The 23134-nt window shown below is 58.5% G+C and overlaps 1 protein-coding gene across 1 annotated transcript; it reads right to left on the reverse strand.

Moving 5' to 3' along the window:
* Positions 1 to 2176: 2176 nt before the first annotated feature.
* SHISA8 (shisa family member 8) lies at positions 2177 to 22513 on the reverse strand. The gene is made up of 4 exons (XM_074983917.1): positions 21951 to 22513; positions 7997 to 8124; positions 4241 to 4384; positions 2177 to 3186 (listed from the first exon to the last, which is right to left on the reverse strand). The coding sequence occupies exons 1-4, from the start codon at positions 22511 to 22513 to the stop codon at positions 2804 to 2806; spliced, it is 1218 nt and encodes a 405-aa protein (XP_074840018.1). The 3' UTR covers positions 2177 to 2803.
* Between the last annotated feature and the right edge of the window lie 621 nt (positions 22514 to 23134).

The following is a 23134-nucleotide window of genomic DNA, read 5'->3' on the forward strand; positions in this document are numbered from 1 at the left end:
TTCCCTGGGGGGGCAGCAGCTCAGCCCCCAGTACTTGGTGGGCAGCTTCGCTGTGTGTGTGTGTGGGGGGCGCTTGTCATTCCAGCAGCTGTGGGCACAGCCAGGGGCCTCTGGGGCTCTGTCTCTCACCCCTCACAAGCACTGGCCACCTTGGCCGCAGCCTCAGCAGAGGCCAAGCTCCCAGGGGGCCTTGCTGTGAGCCAGGGCCTGGCTTACGCGAACGCCCGCCTGCGGGAGGCGGCATGGGCTGTGGCGGCCCGCGCTGCTGGGCTGGACCTGGCCTCATCCACTGCAGGGCTGGGGCTGGCTCGAGGCCAGAAGTCGCTGAGCGCCAGGCCGCCCAAAGCATTATGGCTGCCCTAGGCCAACGACCTGCCCGGCCTCACCTCGAGGCAGGACACAGCCCCAGTGGTGGTCAGTCCTGGCTGTCCTGGGGGAGGTGCGCCTCAGCCAGGAGCTGCCGGGGGGGGCACACTGCACAGGCTGGTGCCAGAGCCCATGGCCCTAACCCCACACCCACCCTCACTATGGCACGGCGTGCTGCCAGGCAGCAACCCCTGAGCCCCGCAGCTGGTGTGTGACCATCAGCTCAGCAGGGCTGGGGGAGGGCAGGCAGAAGCCAGGACTAACGGTGTGTGTTTGGCCACACACAGGCACCGGGTTGTCATTAGCTGCACACGCCACCTGGCGGGCGTTACCTGTACACAGGTGCTAGCCACACACGGCCTGCTGGGCGTTACCAGGCCATGGGCACTAGCCCCACCCATGGCTTGGGCAGTGCTACCTTACCCAGGTGCGGCAGCAGGACACAGCCCTTTGGCCAAGGCATGGCGCAGAAGAGGCAATTAAACTCCACACGGGCAGCCCGTGGCTGGCACGCATTGGCGAAGCCCCGTCCCTATGACAGTCGCAGCATCGGGGGAGGAGGGGAATGCACCAGCAGGGTCATAGGTGTCAACTCCGGTGGGGGGGGTGTGTGCTGGGGGCTGGAGCAACCCTGGGGAAAAAGAGTGGGCCCAGCGCTCCCACCGCACAGCTGTTGGGCAGAGCCCAGCGCCTGGCGCTGTGCCACGGCTGGGGTCAGCTTAGGTGAGGGCAGTGAGCGGCAGGGCAGGGCGCATGGGGAAGGGGCCTTAGGGGAGGACGTCACACAAGGGCAGGACAAGGTGGCGAGAGGGCAGGGTCTGGGGGGCAGGGGAAGGAGCAGGGAGTGCAGCAACCCCAGGGGCCAATAAAACCACCAGTGTGCATGAGCTCGCCCTGCTCTGGCCAGCGGTGCTGCTCCACTGCTCTCAGCTGTGCTTGTGGGAAGTTGGCCTGGTATGCCCTGGGACAATGGCATAATACCTTGTGAGCCATGACCCCCCATGGGGCAAGCCCAGCACTGGCTGAGGGGTTGGGGTCTTGGGCCCATTTCCCAGCTGGCCTGGTGAGTCCATCTGTTCTATGGCCTGGGCACAAAGGAGCCTGCCTACCTCCTTGGAGGATAAAGTCCATGGGGCTGAGCAGCAGCCTGGTGCCGGGGCTCTTGTGTGGGGCTGGTGTGTGGCCTAACGGCTGGTAAGGGAGTGACTGAAGCCCCATGGGCCCAGCAGCACCTGCCCTCCGCAGCACTGGCACAAGCCTAGTTCAAGCCCCGCTTAATGCTGCTCAACTGGGAACCAAGCCCCCGGTGCCTGCTGTGGACCCTGGGTCGCTGGAGGCGGGAACGGGGCCAGGCTGGGGGTGGGAGATGGACACAAGCGCAAAGGGAAAGCGATGAGGGGCATGATGCTTACAACCACCCACCCACACAAAACCGGCTCAGCTGTAAGCTGGCAGGAGTGTGTGTCAGGACCCCATGGGGGCAGCCAGAAGTATACCACAGAGCCTGCCCTGAGCCAGCTTTGCACCCCCTTTGAACCCCCAAGCCCTATCAGGGCCTGTCTGACCCTACAGCCCCCATGCTCAGCCTTGCCCCTGCTGGCAGATAGGTCCCACAGAAACTGAAACGAGATGCTGACTCCCCACTGCAACCTGTGCCTGCAGTCACTGGGTACCTAGGCCCTATGTTTTTGCTACTCTGCAGTCAGCAGGGGCAGCTCTGTGCCCACCTAGGCCCCACAGCCCTGCCCCCGCGCCCCAAGCATGAAATGCAACAAGACCTGCAGCAGCAGTTAGGCCATTAGCTGAAACATTCAAAAATGGGTATTAAAAAAAAAAAAACAACCCCCAAGCCGACTCCGGGCTGGGCAGCTGAGGTGTAAAATTCCTTGTGAGCCCTTGACAGCTGCCTTTGTCCAGCTGAATACGCCTGGCCTGCGTTGTGGTTGTGGCCCCTTGTTTAAAACCCACGGAGAGGGGACGAGGGCAGAGACTGGCCACATGTGCAAACCCAGTGGGCTTTAATGGCTATTGCCATGGCTTAGTTGCCATCTCCCACCAGTTGCTCTTCCCCTTGTTGGGGGGGGAGGGGCATGGCCCCCTTAGTATCGGGGCAAAGCTCAGGAATCCCCCGGCTCCGGTCAACGTTGGCCATTCTGGTATGTGTGATGTGATGGACAGGTGAACTGGAAACGAGAGCCGTGCGTCAATCACAGGGCAACATGCATGCCTGTTTCACCATGCACGTTAGCCGCATACTCTCAGGAGGTGCAGGCACCTGTCCTGGTGGGGATTCCCCCACCGTCCTGCCACCCAGCCTAGTGCCTCCAGCTATCGGGGAAGTACCCCTGATACTTCGCTAGCAGGTGGGCTGGGCTGGCAAGACCGTCAGCCCCAGAGGCTGCTGGGACATAAAAAGAAAATAATCAAGAGCTTCTTTTTAGACAGTGACCTCAGTCTTGCTATTGGTGGAGAAGGGCCGTGGGGGCTGGACGTAGTGGGTGGGTGTCTGGCTGAAGACCTCCGGCAGCTTCTCGACGCTGAACTGGCGCTTGGTGGCATAGACCTGCCGGCGGCCGTCAGGGGGGTGATGATGGCTGGGGTCCCAGGCGCCTTTGAAGGCAGGGCTGGCTCCCAGGGGATGGGTGGTGGCTTTCACTACTTTGGCCTTCTGCCTGGGTGTAGCCAAGCCAACCAAGGGGCAACCGTCGTGCAGGGGAGGCATGTCGTTCTGATGCAGCCCCATGGGCGGGAAGCAGAGGGTGCCTGGCGGAGGCATGTCCACCACGGGAAACCGCTTGTAGAATTCTTCGGGTGCGCTCTCTGGAGGGGAGCAAAGCGGGTAAAGGAGAAAAGTCAGATCAACCAGGAGCACAAATGCCTGCCCACTCCCCCAGTACTCCAATATGCTGCACGGGACCCCGCCGCCCCTCGGCCTGCCAGGCGGGCTCACCTCTGTGCCGGTCCCCACCTCCTCCCATCGTGGGCTGCAGCTCTGCTGTGTGGGAGAGAACCCCGGCAAGCTCAGCCTCTGAGCCCTGCTCCATAAACGCAGCCGCTCCCCTGGCTCGCCTCTCCCAGCCTCCCTGTCTCTTGCTGCCGCCTGTGCTGACTCCCCACCCCTGAGCTAAGCGCCATTGGAATCCAGCACCTGCTGCACTGCCCGTGGTGGGGGTCTTATTCCCCCAGGCCCTGCGCGGCAGGTGTCATAGGCCAGGGAAGGCAGCATCTTCCCTGGCTCTACTGCTGCATCAGTGCTGGGCTGTGGTTCCCCCACTGCCTTTAGGACCCCGCCACTTCCTCCTCTCCACTCCCAAAGACCCCACTGCTCCCCGCATCCCCCCTCCAGGGGACGGGGCCCTGAGGAGTGAGGCGCGGAGCTGGAGGAGGGTCGGCCGGGTACTGCTGGGGCTGGCGGTTCAGCACCGGGGAGAGGCTCCAGGGTGGGAGGATCTGACACTGAGGAAAGCTGCTGGCTGGGCCTGGCACTGGGGCTGGTTTGGTGCTTCTGGAGGCTGCTGGCCCAGGGCAGCAGAGGCTCGGGCTGGTGTGGAGCAGCCGACATGGGGCCCAGTGGGAGCTGCTCACCCTGATGTGGCTGGGGTGGGCAGGCCAGCGCCCCTCGGGGCATTCCCTTTTAGGGAGGGGTAAGGGCTTTAGCACGCAGGGGTGGGCCTGGGGTGGAAGACGTTGGTCGGGCTGGCCTGCCCCCGCCCCAAGGGGGGCGGGGGGTCACAGCCCTGCTGCCGTGGGATGGCAGAACCGCAGGCGGCTGAGCCAGGGCCAGAGTGGGGGCAGGGAGGAGCTGAAGCCATGGGCGAGGCGGCCTAGGCCGGTGACACCGCCCCGTGTGGGCCAGCGCCGCAGCAGCACGTACCTACAGCCTTGAGCGTGGCGTACTTGGCGTAGTCGGGCGCTTGGTGGGGCAGGGCGCTGGTCAGCGGCAGCCGGGTGCTGTGGGAGTGCGGCAGCCCAAGCGGGGGGGCGCTGCCCACGGCGGCGTGGGTCAAGTGCAGCTTGTCTGGAAGCGGAAAGAGAGATCCCGGGCGGGCGGGGTCAGGGCTCTGCGAGGCAGCGGCTAAGGCCCGTGCGACGGCGGAGCCTGCGCTCCCATGGGTCGCCGGGCATGTGCGTTCACCCGCTCGCCGCAGGCCGCGCCAGTGGTGATAGCACAGCTTCCGGGAGCCCCGCCGGGCTTGCTCGGAGCAGCCTGTCCCCATGCGTTGCTCCCCTCGCTCACAGCGACGGCCGCCTTATTTCTAACTGGAATGGGTTCAGCTTCCAGCCCGGGGCGGGGGGGGAGCGTTTTACACCTTTCTCCACCCAGCGCCATCCCCAGGGGGAAGTGGGGGCTGGGACAACCGCACCCGACCCCCCACACCGCCTCTGCTCCCACGCCGCCCCCCCCCATTGTCTTCTTGCCAGGCTGCGCACAGGGAGCGCCTTGAGTCGCTCACTCCAAGGCAGGGCCTTCCCGCTCCAGTTTGTTGCTTTTTCGCCACCTTCTCCAATTTCACAGCACCCTTTCTCAGCAGCTGAGCCCAGGACGGGCTGGTGGGGCGGGGGGGGGGGGGTGTCAGGGTCTGTCTCCGACGCCCTCGGGGTGAAAGTAACACACTGCCTACAGGCACTGTTCTATTAGCTCTCCCCACACACCCCGCCCCCCCGGCTCGGGGCAGAGGGCGGCGGGGGTTGTGCTAGGCCTGTATCCGTAAGCAACGATGTGAGGCAGGACCAGGATGTGCGGAAGGGCCCAGGGCAGAAGGTTGAGGTGAGGGGTAGTGCTGAAGTTGGGGGGTGTGTGTGGGGGGGAAGGGCCCAGGGCAGGGGGCTGGGTGTGGGGTAGAGCACAGTCAGGCTTGGGGGGGATGGGGCCTCAGGCCAGAGGGTTGCGGGGGCGGGGGGAGGGGTGCAGGGGTCAGGGCAGGTAGCTGGGGGTTGTGGTTTGTGAGGGGACAAGGGTGCCCTTTAGGGAGGGCAGGGGGCTGAAGCTGCCCTGCCCTGGCTGAATCTTACCAGCCCTGCTCCTTGCATGCTGCCCCCTTCCCTCGCTGTCAGGGAGGGAGCGGGAGGCTCACAGCATGGGGGACTCACGCCGCTGCCCCTTCCTGGCACCAGGCAGAGGGACGCAGGTATGTTGTGGGCTCTTCCCTGTGAGCAAAGGGGCCAGCGGGCATGGGGAGTGGGGCTTCAGCCCCTGCCCTCCCTAAGGTTGGGGGGGGCTCAAGCAGCCCCAGACCTGGGGTGGGGGGGCAGCCAGCCTGTCTCCTGCCTGCTGCTTAGTGCGGCAGCCTGCAGAAGAGGCCGCCTCGGCCCTACAGAGGTTAAAAAAAAAAAATCACCTCTCCTGTGCCTCTGCCCAAGGACCCTCAGAGCCCATTTGACACGGGATGGCAGTGGGAGCTCATGTGGAGTGGCTGGGCCACTCTGCCCCTGCTCCTTTTCAGGGTCACCGATTTCTGGGCGGCAGTGCCTGGCCATGCATCCCTGGCCCTTGCTATAGACATTTTCATTCAGCAGCACAAACTGCATTTTACTGTTTGCAAACTCACCCCCCCACCCCCCGGCCCTCAGGTCTGAATAGCAACTCCCACCCCCCAGCAGGCCCAGATCACAGGCTCTTCTGGCTCTGCCCAGAGCTGTTGGACAGCAAGGTTAGAGCAAACATGACCACCACCTGGCTAGTGCGCCTGGATGTTCTGGAGGCTGGATCAGGAGACCCACACCCTTCCATGGCTGGGTCACGGGTGACAATCGTGCACCAGGCTGGGAGAAGCCAAAAGCCTGTTGGGAAAGATTTTGGTGGCCAGCCTGAAGGACAAACTCCAATTCCAATGGGCCACCCCCACCCTGGCACCGCCATTCCCGTCAGCACTAATTGATGGCTGAATGGGCTGTGGGCCCGGACCTGGCACACCTAGCAGTGGTCCCTGGGCGCGGGCCATGTGGGTGCAAAGCTAGGGGAGTGGCTGCCTGTGGGCGTCTTCAGCCATCAGGGCTTTTGGCTGGGTGACACTCACTGGCAGTAACGTCAGATCGAAGAGTTCCTGTACAGCTTCCCTTCAGCCCCCGTCACTTGGGACATGCGTCACCAGGAAACGAAAGCGAAAACACAACCGTCCGCACCTTCCCCAGGGCAGAGCCCAGCTGAACTCATCTACCGTTGGGTCGGCCATGGCTTTCCCTGTGTTACGCAGCTGGGGACTGCAGTGGTACCAGGGAGTCCTGGCCCCACCAACCCTTCCCCAGTTACCCCACCCAGGGGCGTTGCAAGGGGCCCGCTGGGTATAGTGACCAGCCCTTCCTCCAGCAGAGGAGAAACTCTCCCCCCATCTGAAAGCAGCTCCCCTGCATGGGGGGCACCCCCCCCCAGGCACCAGGTGACTTGACTGGCAGCTCTACAACCACCGAAACTACCTCTCGCTTGGGGGGTGTGTGTGGGGGAGGGGGAATCCCAGCCACCCCTGCTTCAGAAGGAGGTGATACAGACTGGACCCTAGCCCAGGTACCGTCTGGCCAGTGCTGGATGCTGCCCCCGCCCCCCCCCCACCTCAGCTTAGCTTTAAAGGACCCAATCAATGGGAACTTCCCCAGCACAGGCCTGTTCCACCACCCAACAAACCTCACTGCTAGGACAGTTTCCCCCTCCCTCCCCTCCCCTCCCCCAGTTGTGGGTCCGGGTGCAGCTTGTAACCCTCCCGTCTCAGGGGCTCCTTGTAGCTTGTCCTAGCCGGGTGGCTGCTCCGCGCTCTGACCCGTGAGCTGCAGACACACGCTGGCTGCTGCCCCTGCAAATGTCACTTCCTATCCTTCAGATAAGCAAGCAGGGGGCCTGTCAGCCCAGAGCCGGAGGCCTCCCACAGAGGCTGCACGGGTAGGCAGCAGGGGAGATGGGGCAGGAGGTACAAATGCAGCTTAGGCCGGACTACGAAACTGCAAGGCCACAGCAGGGCAGCTGCCACATCAGTTTCACCAGCACCAGCTGATTTCAGTGGTGGGACTGTCCCAGCATCAGGCAGGAACAGAACCGTCAGGCAGCTCCAACCGTCCTGATCCTCAAGGGACTCCCTCACCCACAGCCCCTGCAGCAGCTCCAGGCAGGGTATCAAGAGGCACTAACAGCTTCCCAGGGGAGTGGCGCCAAAGAGCAGATACAGGGGCCCAAGTGGAAGCTGGTCTTTCAGAGCAAGGGCTTCCCCATGTGCAAGTAGGGGTCTGGTGACTGAATCTCCAGGTGCCGTATCCCCTGCTCCCGGAACGCCCCATGAGCTGTGCCCCAGCACACTGGGTTGCCAGCAGGAGAAGGGAGAGGCGCTCAAGGCCTGCAACACTCCCCGGGGCCGGGCCTTTGGCTGGAGATGCTCTCTCACCATGGAGTCCACAGCAGGAAGCAGCTCATGGGAGCCGAGCCGCCCGACATGCTCCCAAGCACGTACGGCTCCTGCCGGACACCCGCCTCTTCCTGCGCTGCCCTGCTTGGTCGGCTCCCTCGGCACCCCCCAGCTGCCCTCTCGCCTGCCACTGGCCACGTTCACAGAGCTGGAAGGAGCCACGGCGCCCCTCTGCTGTCTGCAAGCCAGTCCCTGCCCGGCGCAGGTGGGGCTGGGAGAGGGCAGGGAGGTGAGGCGCTTACCTGTGCCATTCCTGGGGGAGCCGCGGGCAAGCCCGTCGCTGAGCCGGACCTGGAGGCTGCCCATGTGGCCGTCGGGCAGGTGGTCAGAGGGGCCCTGGCCTGGCTGCTTCAGCAAGTCTGCGAGCGTTCTGGAGAAGGCACAAAGGCAAGTAGCAAATCAATGGGTGTGCGAGGGGTGGCGCCACCTCTCGGCTGCGTGACGTGGACGCTGTTGCGGCCTGCTCTCGCCCTGCCAGCGCGCCTGGGGTCAGCGCTGCACGGCAAAGGCTCCGTCGGCGCAGCCGCACGCCCGTAGCGATGCCGCGCTAGGCTGAAGGGGAGCGCGCGCCTGTTGGCGTAGGTAATCCGCCTCTCGGAGAGGCGGTAGCTGTGAGGAGGGGCCGAGTTCCCCCACTGACCTAGCACTGTCTACATCCGCGCTGAAGTTGGTGTGACTACACTGCCAGGTGGTACGGGGGGTGGGCTGCACCCCTGAGGGACAGAGGGCGTTATGCTGAAGTAACTCTGTAGCGCATACCTGTCCTTAACGGCCTTGGTTATTCGGGCCTAAGGCTCAATACGGCTCTGACAGTACACCACCACGCTAGCCCGTAGCGTCCACTGCCATGCCAGTGCTGGGCCACTGCATGGGGCTCCCAGTGCCGCTCACACAGCCACGCGGCTTCCCAGACCTCTGCAGCAATGGCTGAACCAATCAAACCTCAGGGTCGCTCCCCAGTGGGGACAAAAGTCAGGCTCACCTGCTGGCCAAGGTAGGATGTGAATTCTGTGCTAGCCAAGTGCCCCATGGCACCCTGCCCTCCCAGCAGGTCAGCCTTGTAGCCTGACCCTCAGCCTCTCGAACAGCACAAACGTCATGGGGGCGCATTGTTCAGGTTACACACAGGGGGCCCCGGCCTTCTAGTAATGGTCAGTGGTTGCTAATGTTAAAGGGTGGGAGGGCAGGGAAGTTAACTACAGGTTGAACCACTCTCATCTGGAACTCTCTCGTCCAGCAACATCCATAATCTGGCATGATTTTAATTAGCTGGACAACCACTTATCATGGGTGTGGTCAAGTTTCCCGCACTCCCATAAAGTTTGTTTACAGCCAGCAGTCCTGGCTCTCAGTGTTCTGTGCTGTTATTTAGCTGTAATTTACCCCAAATGTCTTTGAAGAGTCCAGTGAGCAGTGAAGTGCTCATACTGTGCTAGACAATATTGACCTCCTGTCGTCTGTCAAATTCTGTCATCTGACACCAGTCAGGTCCAGAGGGTGCCAGATTGGAGAGGGTCAACCTGTAGTAATGTTTTGTGTTATGACCCCTTTGCCGGACTGGATGAAAATAAAGACAGACCCAAGGCTTGGAAAAGCCTAAGGACACAACACCTGAAAGGAGTAAGCGCAGCAAGAGGGGAAGTACTTGGAGTGACCCAAAGGCATAAGACAAGGAGTAATGGGATGACACAGAGGAGGAAAACTCAGGTGGAGCAGTAGGGGCTATTTCCCATGAGACAGAACCACCAGACTGTGGCGCTGTCTGCTAAGGAAAGTGCTTGAAACCCTGGCGCTTGAGTCTATTCCAGCTGGAATGGAGAAAGCCCTGGAGAAGAGACTGTAGGGGCAGATCAGGGATCAGCAGGGATGTGGATGAGCCAGATATGACCGTGGATAATCTGTCCATGTTTAATAATCCCTCTATTAATAATGACATTAAGCACCATTACATAAGAATGATATGTTTAACATTCAGGTCTGAAGACATCCCAGAAATTCCCTGGTGCAGGGAAGCTCCCAGAGCAGTGTACATGCTCTGCAACCAGAACAGCCATGAATCAGTGCCAGGGTCAGAGACCCCCGGTGCTATTTGCATGAAAAACCAGCATGAAAACCTAGTATGTGAGGACAGTCCATGCTAGGAGCATCTGGATGGATTTTTCCATCTCCCTTTCTAGCTCTGGTGCACGCAGACAAACACGCCCCTTTCTTTCTGACCACAGATTCGCTGCTTTTACTCTGCATTTAACATGCATTCCATGATGGATTCGTCTGTCCCAACCCCTTTCTCTGAAGAAATACCAGTCTGTCGTGGATGGACCCAGCCACTAGATCCCACATGCTCCTAAACCAGCCAGATCCGGGCAGACCCCGGACATTGGTCCGAGCTCTGGGTTTCTCAGACACACTTCCAAGTACAGCTCTCCTAGCTGCTACCCATCCTTGTGATGCAGTCTCTGCAGCCCGGCCACCTGAGACTTCAGAACCAGGGCCTCAGCTTGCCTGAGGCTCCAGTTGCTCAGAGACACATCCAGCATCCCACCTTGCTGTGAGTTCTCTGAGCCCCTCCATTAACCCTTCCAGGAATAACATGGCAGGCAAGCAAGAAAAGCACAAAAGAGTTGAAGAGCTTTAGAGTCGGGAGACATATCCCTCCCGAGGTGCCTTTCACCCTTTCTGTGGGGCCAAAGTCTGGGCAGCATCTCACGCCCGGCAGAGTGCCTTCTGCTTCAGCAGGTGGCAGTGGACAGACCCACTCCCAAAGGCCTTTCCCCTTAAATACAGTCTCTGCCTCCTTGTGCCCATGCTCACAGGCTGAGAAACTCCAGCCTTTTCTGTTCAGCTTGTGTTCCAGGCAGATGGCCACAAGTTGGGAGACAGAGGTGATGGCTCTAGTTTTGCGAGGGAGAAGCCATCACAAACCATCTTTCAGCTAGGCCCTCCCTGGCACCTGAGCAGGGCAATGTTTGGGGTGCAGCATAATAATAAAACAATAGTAATAATAAAATGCAGTATGAATGGTGAGACACAGGTTCAGCGCCTAAAACTAAAAGGATATTACCACAACTTCTAAAATCCTGGCTGAGGATTCACAATGCTGACTGTAAAGCCAGGGAGCGACTACCGTCATTGTTTCAGATCCCAGGCTGGAATATGGAAAGGCTGTTCCCAGGACCTTTTTGTTTCACTCTGGCTCCTTTCAGTGATTGCTAAACATCATAAACAAACTCTAATAGTAGCCACAGGAGACAGGACTTAGCACATGCCACCGAGTGGTCAGCTTGCCTCTTTCTCTGAGTAGCTGCACCAACTGAGGTGTTGGGATCTTTGTTAATCTTACAATATTTCAGCAATGAGCTTGTGATAACAACCATTGTTTAATTCCACCCCCCGAGTTTTTCTTTCTCAGCCACTGCTGTACCAGCCAATATTAGTCTCCAAGAGCATTGTGCTCAGAGCACTAACGGGTGACAAATGAGGGATAACTGACTCAGTTAAACTAACATAGCCACAAATCTCCGTGAGTGCTCCTTGATTTTGGGTCTTTCCATCTGCCCAGTTGACTCCGCCCCTCTTGGGTCTGGTCTCTGTTGCTGAGTTCACTTCCTACATAACTGCCCTCACTCAACCTGACCTGGCGTTTGTTCCTGTTTGATTTCTGGCTACACTGCCGCCAACCAATCTGCAGTCTGTCAGGAAGGTTGAGTTCCAACCCAGCAGACCAGCCACAGTAATTACATCTACTCCAGCCAAATCCTGAGAGACGTAGAACAGGAGGCATTAGTACAGCTCAGAGGCTGAGGTAATCCCAAAGGGAAGTAGCTTGACCCATTACTCTCCACCCTCTGAAGAGGAATGTTGAAGGCACAGAGTGGTGTGATTTGTACTTTGGGGTGAGGATTTGACTGGGTTTTATTTTATAATAACAGACTCACATTTTTCACCACTTTGTGCCCCCTGAAAACACTGAATTTTTTCACCTCTATACAGCCATAGCTATGAGCCTGTTCTGGCAGGCTGAAAACTGGTGGGAGTGGACATTTCTCTTTTGCCTGTGGCAACGAAGGCCCTCACAGTTGCTGGAGACCATACTACCATAGATGCTGATGCTGTGGGTGCTCTGGGGCTGGAGATCCTATAGCGAAAACTTAGGAGGTGCTCTGCATCCACTGGGAGCCAAGCTCCACCCCGCACAGCTCCTTCTCCCCCCCCAAGCACCCCCTGCCCACAGGAGGCTTTGCTGAGCTGCATCTCTTCCTTCCTCCCTCCCACCACTGTGAAACATCTGTTTTGCAGCATTCCGAGGCACTGGAAGAGAGGGACAGCAGTGAGGATGTGGTGTGCTCTGAGTAGGGTGTGACAAGAGGCAGCGCGGCCGCTTAGACGAATGGAAGGGCAGGAGTGGTGCAGAAGTTGGCACCTAGGTGTACCACCAGAAGCAACTGGCTTGTTCTTTGTGTGTCAGCACTCAAAGGGGCCTCTTGCATCAAGAAGTTCAATGGTATTTGACCTACATTATTTTGAGCATTTTGTGCAGCCTGATTATTCATTATGTTGTGGTTTCCCCTTGAAATGAAAAGACCACCAACACAAGCAACCCAAAGCAACCTTACAATATTAAAAGTGTAGCCAGCAGTCACAAGAGACTATGCTACAATAAAAACCGTGCAAAGCCCAGGTGTGAGTGGGAACCTTATAAACACATTGAAACAGTTTGTGACGCTCTCTGTTTGCTCATAAGCTGCCCTACAACGCCAAATGAAGCTCACCACCGTGTGCGCTTGAACACCTACCCCTGGGAGTACACAGCAATCTTTTGGTGGTGGGCAGAAGGAGAACCTCAACTCATCAAGTTGTTTGTCTGGTTGCACAACATGCAACTTAAAAAGCCGCAGCATAGTCAGTAATGAATGTCATAGATAATGGCTTGTTTATACTGCACTACGTATACTATCCACTGAAATATAAGGACCATACTTACAGTCCAATTAATTTATACTGTAATTACATGGTGAAGAGGAGACAGGCAGCAGTTTGTCAGCAATAGTGTGATTTTTTTGTATTCTGTGTCTGATTTTGTAAGCAAGTAGGTTTTAAATGTGGTGAAACCTGGACGTACACAAGACAAAGCAGATTCCTGAAAGGGGAATAGTTTCAGCGATGTAGCTGTGTTAGTCTGTATCTTAAAGCACTCCTGTAGCACCTTAAATACTATTATTTATTAGGTGATGAGCTTTCATGGGACAGACCCACTTCTTCAGATCTGGAGAATATACAAGGACTGGAAGGAGTACAGTCGTCTGGAGAGGTTGAGAGCCACTGCCCTAGAGCAAGCACATAACAAACTGGGGTGTGCCAACACTCTTTGATGTTAGGCAGTAACTGAGTGATGTTTTTCTCGTTTATTCCATCTGAAAGCTTGTCTACACTGTTTGTTTTTTGCAGGAAAAAAAAATTTTTTTCCCAGAAAAAAAAAAAAAACCCCAGCAAACCCTTGCATCCACATGGCAAAGCTTGTTATTCTGGAATAACAGGACATTTAACATGAAATAGTTACTCCACTAAAACAAGCAACTTTTGCCGACCTCACCCCCTTTCAATTTCAAAATTGACTCAGTGTGACTAAGCAGAGGTAATTATGACTTAACTGGCCTCCAGGGAGGCATCCCATCATTGATCTTATTTCTAAATGGGCTGTCTAGTGTGAACGCTCAATTTCAAATTGCTCTGGCAGTGTGAACATTCTAACGTAGAAATAAGCTATTTTTGAAAAACCCCGTGGTGAGGACAGAGCCTAAATCAGAGTTCGGCAACCAAAAGAGCAAGAAGAGCCGTTTTTTCGAATTTGGTAAAAAAAACAATAATTCAAGAGCCACAAGGCATGTGAATATGAGATGGTCCTTAATAAATAACGTTAAACCATATGTTCTGTAACCCCTACTTTAAGAACAGCGCACACAGTGCCATATCCTACAATGGGCTGCACATATTGAAGGGAGAGTTATCCAACCTGTCAAGATCACATATCGTTTGCTGTCTGGATACGGGCTGTTCATTGTTGGGCTTTTAAATGGTCACCGAGGTATTGAAAATAATCAGATTTTTTGTTTGTTTGTTCGTTTTTTTTACTTTGCATTTGCAGCATTGGGAACCACAAAGGAGGCCTTGAAGAGCCACATGCGGCTCCAGAGCCACAGGTTGCAGACCCCTGGCTTAAGTGAACACAAGAGGCCCCAGCCAAGATCAGGCACTTATATACAGTGAACTCTTTCATATCCAGCAACCACAGGACTGGGAGGTTGCCGGATAGTCAGATATTCTGGATAATAGAGAGGTAGACCCGGCAATGCAGAACACTAAAGAAAAACAAGATTAGATAATAAGAAATCAAAACGTATGCAGGGCGCTTTATTTACTGGCAGCAGTAGTGTCGTACGTTGTAAACTTATGCTGTATTTACTCTCACTGTACTGTACTTGTGGAAAACGTAACTAAAATTTACATATGGCTAAAATGCTGGGTATTTGGGTGTTCCAGTTGATAGAATGCCGGATATGAAAGAGTTTACTGTGTCTAGCAAGGGAATACCTGTGCACTGAGCTGGGGCTGGACCGTCCAGCTTGGGTGTAGACACCTGCACACCAGGCCTGACTGAGCTATGAAGCTAAGAAGAGAAACATAGGTGCGAAGGCACAGGCTGGCTGCCCCAAGCACAGCCCTGCTTGGGACCCTGGGTACTTCCTGAGGCAGCGGCACTGTCCGGCTGCCTGTGGCCACACTTCTAGTTTCAGTCTGCATGTGGCTAACCCGACTGGAAGCGACAGCTCCAGCCTGCAGTGCGACGGTACCTTCTGAGCCTGTTCCAGCTTTGACGAGTTTATCATCAAAGGCCTAGAAAGGGAAACCGATTTGCCCCAGGCCTCTTTGCTGGTCAGTGCCTGAGCCAGGCCCAGGTCTCCTGAGAGGCATATCCTCTGCCTCCCAATTCAGGGGAGAGTCCCCCTACCAGTCAGACAGGCCCCTTCCCTGAGGCAGCGGCACTGGTGCAAGAGACTATTAGGGCAGCTCTAGGCAGACAGGTGGGAGGTCACAGAGCCACAGCCTTGTCCAGCACTCTCAAGCTGTCCCACATAGGGGCGATGGCTCAGCAGCTGCTGTGGATCAGCCTGAGGAGGAGTCCTGCTAAGATGGTCGGTTCAGTTACCCCTGAAAGCACTAGCCCCAAAGCACCTCTGCCCCCCGTTCTCTTCACTGGCGGGGGGAGAGGGCTCCCCTGTCACTGGGCAAGGACCCCTTGCTTCAGAGGGGTTTGCCCTGGCCTCAGTATCACAACGCCTCCGAGCCCTGACTACTCTACCGACTTGCTCAGCACAGGGCTCCAGCCCTCGAATCATAGAATGCTAGGACTGGAAGGGACCTTGAGAGTTCAGCGTGTCCAGCCCCCTGCCCTCATGGCAGGACCAAGTAGATCATCCCTGATAGACACTTATCTAACCTGTTCTTAAATATCTCCAGCGATGGAGATTCCACAACCTCCTTTGGCAACTTAGTGCAGTGTTTGACCACCCTGACAGTTAGGAACTTTTTCCTAATGTCCAACCTAAACCTCCCTTGCTGCAGTTTAAGCCCGTTGCTTCTTGTTCTATCCTCAGAGGCCAAGAAGAACAAGTTTTCTCCCTCCTCCTTACAACACCCTTTTGGATACCTGAAAACTGCTATCATGGTCCCCTGTCAATCTTCTTTTTTTTTAATCCATAAAGGATAAACTCTGCAAAGCAAACCAGTGAGCAAAATTCCTCCCCACTTCCCGCAGGTCAGCTGTCTCTGCAAACACCAGGGGCTACAGTCACACCTGGAAAGAGCAAGCTGCCCCCTCTGGCCTTTGGAAAGCTGCTGCAGGGCAACATTTGGTGCAACCAGCCCACGCTTACAGCGAGAGCCTGGGGCCTGGAGAGCCTGACCGCCCCTGCTACTGCCACTATACAGTCCCTGCTCTCAGCAAGGTGCAAGAGCAGCTTGTACCAAGAGGGCAGGGAACTGGACGCAATGACCTCCCAAGGTCCCTTCCAGTCCTAGGAGCTGTGTGCGTGGCTGAAGGGACCGGTCAGGATCATAGATGCTCTGTTTCATAACCAGCTGGCTAGAGTGTCCGTGTGCTACGGCTGGAGCCGGTCAGCGCCCCTCTGGTGTGCACCATAGAGCCCAGGCTGCTAACTGAGCTCATGCTCCAGCTCCCGTGGGAGACACCTGTGGGTTAGGACCCAGCGGAACTGCGTTGTACCGTAACGTTCAGCACGACCACGGGGCTCAGCGCAGCAGCAGCCGTTAAGCGTATGGTAGGTGGCCAGAGAGTAGCGCCTACTCGGCGGGCGTTGGGCTGAAGGGGCGAACGGGCGGGTTCCAACTTTTGTCGCCTGGCAAAAGTGCAGAGTCATGCCAGGGAACCCGCCTGCTCCCACGTCAGACGCTCGTGCCCAGAAACATGCGGCTTCTGGGGAAGAGAGCTGGTTTGTGGTGAGCCACGTACTTCAAAGCCCCCTCCCATGTGATTGGAACATGTGCTTATGGGGAGCTAGACCCTGGGGGGGCGCAGGGAGCAGAATACATTACTGGTGCAGGCAAACAGGGACTGCTAGGACTTCTACTAGCAAAAGCAAAAAACTGAGCACTCAGTGCTGCTACCACAGAATCCAGGCTTTCCTTTGTATCAGAAGGGCAGCCGTGTTAGTCTGCACCTTCAAAAACAACAAGTCAGATGCATCGGATGAAGCGGGTCTTTGCCCACGGAAGTTTATGCTCCAAAATATCTGTTAGTCTATACAGTGCCACAGGTTTCCTTTGGGTAAGCCAATCTGCCCAGGGGGAGGTCACATACTCCCCCTCTGATGGCAAGAACCAGAAGGAAATCAATGGAACCCAACCGCACCTGTCCTGAAGAAATAGCTGATGTGTCTCATTATTGGAGTCGGAAGATGGGGTTGCCTACGCTGCTAGGGTGCTGGTGCAGCTGCGTATCCCCGCTAGGTATGACTGGTTGCATGGAAAGGCTCTGTCACACACACACAGCGTGGGGAATGACCCTCCTTTCTGAGAGCCTCTAACTAAGGCAGCCCCAGGCATGGACTGGGCCGGGCGAGGGCAAAGCAGGGCGCTGAGGTTCGAGCAGCTGGGTCTGGCAGCAGACAGCTCCTGAGGAAGCTCGCTGGTGATGCTGGGAGGTCACCACCTGAGTCCAGTTCAAGGGTGCAGGTAGGCATTGCTGGGAGGGAGTTCACATTGCTGGCCACAGGCTAAATACAGCCAACGCCCACCAGCCGGTACTTCCCTCCTTCCCTCCCTTTGTCACTGGTTCCCTGGGAGGCCAGGGGAGGCGGTGGGGGGAGACACTACCCCGCTTGCTGACACTCACATTGCTCACATCCCACCCCAACCCCACAACCCCCCCCCCCACTCACAGAAAAGGCAACAGGCTTGCTCTGCACGCCCCAGCGGCGCTGAGAGAGATGTGTTCTGACAGGAGTAATCGCAGCAGCCCTGGGGACCTCGTGCGCTTCCTCCAGTTGTCCTAGCCAGGTGAACGAACACCCACACCACAAGTGCACACACCCACACACGGACGTGTGCACATGCCAAGAACGCGGAGCGCTCCTTCCGAGGAGAGGGCCAGCGCGGGGAGCGAAGGGCTGAGGAGCTGGAGCAGAGGGAAGCTGGGAGGGGCGGTTGGAGCGATTCAGCAGACCTGCCCGCACTTTGGCCGGCAAAAGAGGAACGGGGAAGGGGTGGGAGGGTAGGGGGCAGACGCCAAGAGCCAGGGGACGAGGGCTCATCTCAGGAAAGGACTGTGGTACCACTGAATCTGGATTCACCAAAACATTGGGCCAGTCAGACCCTCCTAGTCCTGCCTGCTGCCAGGTTGACACTTCTCCTTAGCCCTCTGCCAAAGCCAGGCAGACCCCAGCTCGGCAGCCAGCTGGCTACTAGCAATGGCTTGGCCAAGCCACCGCTCTTTGCTGCTTTTGTGGGTGAGTGTGTCTCCCTGGCGCACAGGGGCCGGGGGTGATGGCCGGACACTCTTGCCTCTGTTTCTTCCTGTCATCGCCTCCTCAGCGCTCTCCTCCCCCAGCTCCTTTTGTCTCCTTCCCACTGAGCAGCAGCTGCCTCACCAGGGATTCTGTAATCACCCTGCCACCCACCCCAGCCTGCTCCGCTACACCCCTCACCCCCAGCCGCTGGCTGAGTCAGCTCCGGGGGGCGGGGCTTCCCCGTCCGTGACTGGCAGGAGGCGGGGCTTCTCTCAACTCTGACTCAGTGGCTCTCCGGGAGGGCGGCGTGGCCCCTACAATGCGCTATGCCAAAGCGAGGGGCGCCCGACCCCCGCTGTTTCGGGGGCGGCAATCCTAGCTGCGCTCCACCTGCCCTGTCAGTCACTTCCTCGGGAGCTGCCTTTTCACTCGCTCCCCTGCCACAGCCCCACACCAGGGACTGGCTACCAGAGACGGCCTGCAGCCTAGAACCCGCAGCCCACTGACTGGACATCCAGCCAGGCGCTTGGCCCACTCTGGTCCCCAGGCACCTGTCCCTTGGGCCCCTGCCTGCCCCTCCTCTGTCCACACCTGTCCCAGCTCCCTGGCCGCCATCCCTGGCTCCCCTTTGGTTTCTATCCTACGACAGCCTCACCTGGGCCCAACGGCCATGTTCTGTGAGCAAGAGCTGTTTGGTGCGCCCCCGGCAGGGGCACCGTGCTGTGGGGCAGGAGTACCACCCTGCTACTCCAGACCTGGCCCCCAGCATCAACGGTGTCCCCTGTCCTGCCCCTCAGCACCCAGCTGCTCCAGTCCCTGTTCCCCGGCACCACCAGCACCCCCCGCCCATCCCGCTCCCCCTGCCCTGGCAGGGGCAGGCTGGGCTGGCAGGCGGTGCTGGAGGAGAGGGGCGAAGGGTGAATGCTCCAGGGCTGGCTTAGGAGGGGCTGTGGTGGGCTGGAGCCAAGGTGCGTTGGCAGAGCTCTGCCTGGGAGCCTTGTGCCCTGCCTGGCTCCAGCTGCTCTGATTCACACCTCACTGTGAGGTGCTTCAGAGTCACTTGGAACAAAAGCCGCCGGCCTAACGAGAGAAACTGCAAAAATGTAAAATCATCAAATGTGTGTGCGTCAGTCGGGCTGCTGCCACCACGCTGCCTCTCCCCGCAGTGCCCTGTCCTGCCCCCAGCGCCCAGCCACTCCAATCCCAGCCCCCCAGTGCCGCCAGGGCCCCGTCCTGCCCCCAGCGCCCAGCCACTCCAATCCCAGCCCCCCAGTGCCGCCAGGGCCCCGTCCTGTCCACAGCGCCCTGTCCTGCCCCCAGCGCCCAGCCACTCCAATCCTAGCCCCCCAGTGCCGCCAGGGCCCCGTCCTGTCCCCAGTGCCCCGTCCTGCCCCCAGTGCCACCATGGCCCCATCCTGCCGCCAGCGCCCAGCCACTCCAATCCCAGCCCCCCAGTGCCCTGTCCTGCCGCCAGCACCCAGCCACTCCAATCCCAGCCCCCCAGTGCCCTGTCCTGCCGCCAGCACCCAGCCACTCCAATCCCAGCCCCCTAGTGCCGCCAGGGCCCCGTCCTGCCCCCAGCGCCCAGCCACTCCAATCCCAGCCCCCCAGTGCCGCCAGGGCCCTGTCCTGTCCCCAGTGCCCTCCATTCTGCCACCCTCATCCAGCTACTCCAACTCAGGCCCCTAGTGCCGCCAACACCCCTCTGTCCTGCCGCCTGCACCCAGCGACTCCAATCCCAGCTCTCAGCCCTGCCAGCATCCCCCCATCTTGCCCCCCAGTCCCCGCTGGGTAAATGAGGCTAATCCCCTCCAAGGGATTCGGTGGGCAGGGGGCAGTTACCAGGGTAATTCTGAGGTAGATGCCAGCACTAACCGGCCCTCACCCTTGCAAAAAGTGCCATGGGCCCGGTAAAGACCGTGGGCCGGGCCCTCAGCAGGGTGCACGCTGAAGCCAGGGCAGGAGCTGGCCCCCACAAACGCTCAGGGCTCATGCGTGCTTCCTCGGTGAGCCGGCCCCTACCGCCTGATCTCCGCTTGGGGCTGTTCATTGCGCACCTTTGGGGAGCGGCCCGATGGCACCAGGCAGCCCCCGGGGTCCTGCGCCACCCGGCAGCACTGGGCACTTGTGGCATCCCCGCACGCCAGGCGCCCTGCTGCCCGGGAGTCCTGCCTGGCCTGAGGAGTTTGGCTTCTGCTGCTCTCCCTCCTGCCGCTCAGGACAGCTGCTGGCCGCGGGCGCAGGCTGAGCGGGTTCCCCCCGGCTGTGCGAGCTGGACTCTCTGGCAGCCGGGGGGGGTGACACGCTGTGGCCTGCAGTATTTCCCCCGCCGACGCACCACAACACCTTTCTCCCTCTCCCGCCTCCACGCCCCAGCGTCACTGGTGTCCTGAGTGGGGGCGGTCTCCTGGCGGGGCACCCTCAGAGGGCCGTAGTGAGGTGGGGAGGCACCGGCCTGTCAAGGACCTGACGGCTCCGGTGACACTGCCTTCCTCCCAGCCTGGCTACGCCCATGCTGCCCTTCCTCAGGCACGAGCTCCCACAGCCCCCTGCCCTGACAGAACCCTGCCAGCAGCTGCCTGGGCCTCCAGAGGCCAGGGCTGGAGCAGGATGTGTGGCTGGGGGTGAGACACCTCTGCCAGGAGCTGGCACTGACCCTTCCCTGAGGGCTAGGGGTGGAGGAGACATTCCTGGGCGGGATGGGGGTCAGGGGGAGGAATTGCAGAGAGGTCATAAAAGAGGACGCCTGGGAGTGCAGCAGGAGGGGGCTCACACAGCGAGGGAGCTAAGCAGGGCTCCCACACCGGGCAGTAAGAAGCGACTGGGGCCTCCCTTGAGCTGCTCGTGCTCCTGAGGCATTGCTTAGTCTGTGGCTGAGAACATGATTTTGAAGTCCAGGGTGGACACCTGCAGGGGAGCGCGCGCCAGAGAAGACCAGAGAGCAAAGGCCTCACACGGGGCAGGACGGACAGAGGCAGCAATGCAGAGATGATGAGAGAGAGGGTGGTGAAGCTCTCCCCCAACCCTGGCCGGCACGTTCAGCCCCTTCCACTTGCTATACTAAAGAGAGAAGCCCCAGAGATGGAGAAGAGTCCCCGAAATGCTCTGATCCCTCTCTCCCACTAGTCCCTTCAGCTAGCTTCCTGCTCACACCTGGCACCCACCTGGTAGCAAAGCCATCCTGCCAGAGAGGGGAGGTGCCCTGGCTGAACTTTCTCCCCGCAGCATGACCCAAACCAGCTCGGGCAGCACCGGTAAACATGGAGAGAGGCCGTGCACACCCCCGTGGGACAGGAGAGAAACAGATGCATCTGCTCAGCCAGCTCCCTCCCAAAGCTGGGTCTGTGTGAAAGCAGAGCTGTTCGTTGTCAGCAATCGCCCTGTAGAGAATCAAACTCCAACGTGGCCCCAAACAGATGGTAAAACTCTGAGCCTTCTGCTCGGAATCACAGACATCAGGGCTTGAGAGGACCAGCGAGAGTATCATAGAATCACAGAATCACAGGGCTGGAAGGGACCTCAGGTGGGCATTGAGTCCAGCCCCCTGTCTAAAGCAGGATCAACCCCATCTAAATCATCCCAGCCCAGACTATGTCAAGCTGGGATTTAAAAACCTCGACGGATGGAGAATCCACCACCTCTCTAGGCAACACATTCCAGAGCTTCACCATCCTCCTGGTGAAATAGTTTTTCCCCATATCCAACCTACCCTCTCCCTCTGACAACACACCTTGTCCACAGCTTGAGGGCTTGTGCCCTAAGTACATGCTCCCGGCATCTGTTAAATGAGCCAGTGGTGGGACTTCCATTGTCCCATTCGCCTGGGGGACTAGCCCCACAGTGCAGCAGGCTTTCCTGGTTGGAAAGGGCTCCTGACCTCCAGTCAACATGTCCCTTTGCTTAGCTTCACCCAACTGCTCTGATTTCTACCCCTCATTCCTCTCCCTCCTCGGTGTTGCAGACACCAGGGCCCCCCTGGAGATTTGCTTTTCAGGCTTCATTGCCAACGTTAAAGATGGTTTGAGGGGTGGCAAGTCACTGTGGGGATCAGGGGCTGGACTCGGTCTTGCCCTCTGGAAGGGAAGGTGAAAATGCAGGGGTCACCTACGCGCTGTGGAAGGAGACCGAGGGAGCGGGGACAGAGAGTGAGGGGAAGGGGTGAGGTCCCTTTTACCTGGACATGGTCATCTCTGTCGGGTGGCTCCGCGATTTTTCCAGGCCCAGCCTGGTGAAGATACCCACCAGCACCATGATGGCCACCACACCACAGATGATATATACAATCATGTTGGTCTTGTCCCGGGTAGGATTCTCGGGGGTCTCATTCACCCGGGCCGGTGGCTGGCCCGTGTTGCCCGAATAGGGGATGTTGTAATTGGAGCATCCACTCTGGTCCAGCCGTCTGTGCTTGAACTGGCAGCAGAAGCGGTACCCACAGGTCCCGCAGCAGTACTGATAGATCCCTGAGTTGCAATTGAACGGAGGGTCCCATTGGCCCATGACATCAAAGTAACCACGGCACTGGTCACCCCCTGACACAGCCTCAGTGGGGGCCACCGCAGAGTCCTCTAAGGTGGGACCCCAGCTGGTGTTGCTGTTGCTCTCCATCTGTCTCTCCAGCTCAGGATTCTGGGTGCTGGGAGCTCTGGTCCACACCCGTCCCGGGTCCAGCAGAACCAGGCAACAGACTCCAAAGATGTAACTCCGCTCCATCTGTGCGCCGTTCCTGCTGGCCATGGGGTCGCCAGTTAGCTCCTCACCCTCCTCCTCAGAGGAGGAGAAAAGCCCCTCTCCTCCAGAGATGCAGCAAGGAGGATGTGCAGAAATACCCAGCCAGATGCTAGGACACAAGCTGCATTGCTTCTTCTGCCGGCGGGAAAGGACAAGTCACCCCTTCCTCACTAAACAGCTCCCCACAGCAAACCCCACAACTGGAACAAGCCAGCGGCTGAGCCCAGGGCTTTGGGGATGGGGGCTGGGGGAAGGGAAAAAGGACAAGAGGAAAATACTAGTGGTTAAAAAGAAGCAGTCTGGGGGGGGTCTCAGCCTCGCATCAGGGCAACCCCCTGAGATTCCGAGTGACAGCCCAGGGGCAAGGAGGCGGGAGATGCCGACCCCCCTCTGCTCCTCGTCCTTTAGGAGTGAATTTTGTACCTTTGGCGTGTCAGGCGAAAGGCTGCCCTGGAGACAGTGAGGACTGTTCCCATCTCAGCTGCTGGAGGCTGGGAGAGGATCCTGGAGGCAGCCAGCGCAGCTCTCTCTCGCTCCTCCTCACTGAGCTTTCTGAAAAAAAGAGAAAACCACACACACACACACACACACACACACACACACACCCTTCACACCAGAGGGGAGGGA

The sequence above is a fragment of the Carettochelys insculpta genome, chromosome 1 (assembly GCF_033958435.1).
Source record: "Carettochelys insculpta isolate YL-2023 chromosome 1, ASM3395843v1, whole genome shotgun sequence".
NCBI classification, from domain to species: domain Eukaryota; kingdom Metazoa; phylum Chordata; order Testudines; family Carettochelyidae; genus Carettochelys; species Carettochelys insculpta.

What these genes read in the sequence shown, in the direction of transcription:
- SHISA8 (XM_074983917.1), bottom strand. Translation starts at nt 22,513, where the DNA reads ATGGCCAGCAGGAACGGCGCACAGATGGAGCGGAGTTACATCTTTGGA. An exon ending in ACAGAGATGACCATGTCCAG is followed by an intron (nt 8,125 to 21,950) that starts GTAAAAGGGACC and finishes TGCCTTCTCCAG; the next exon opens with AACGCTCGCAGACTTGCTGA. An exon ending in CGCCACGCTCAAGGCTGTAG is followed by an intron (nt 3,187 to 4,240) that starts GTACGTGCTGCT and finishes GCTCCCCTCCAG; the next exon opens with AGAGCGCACCCGAAGAATTC.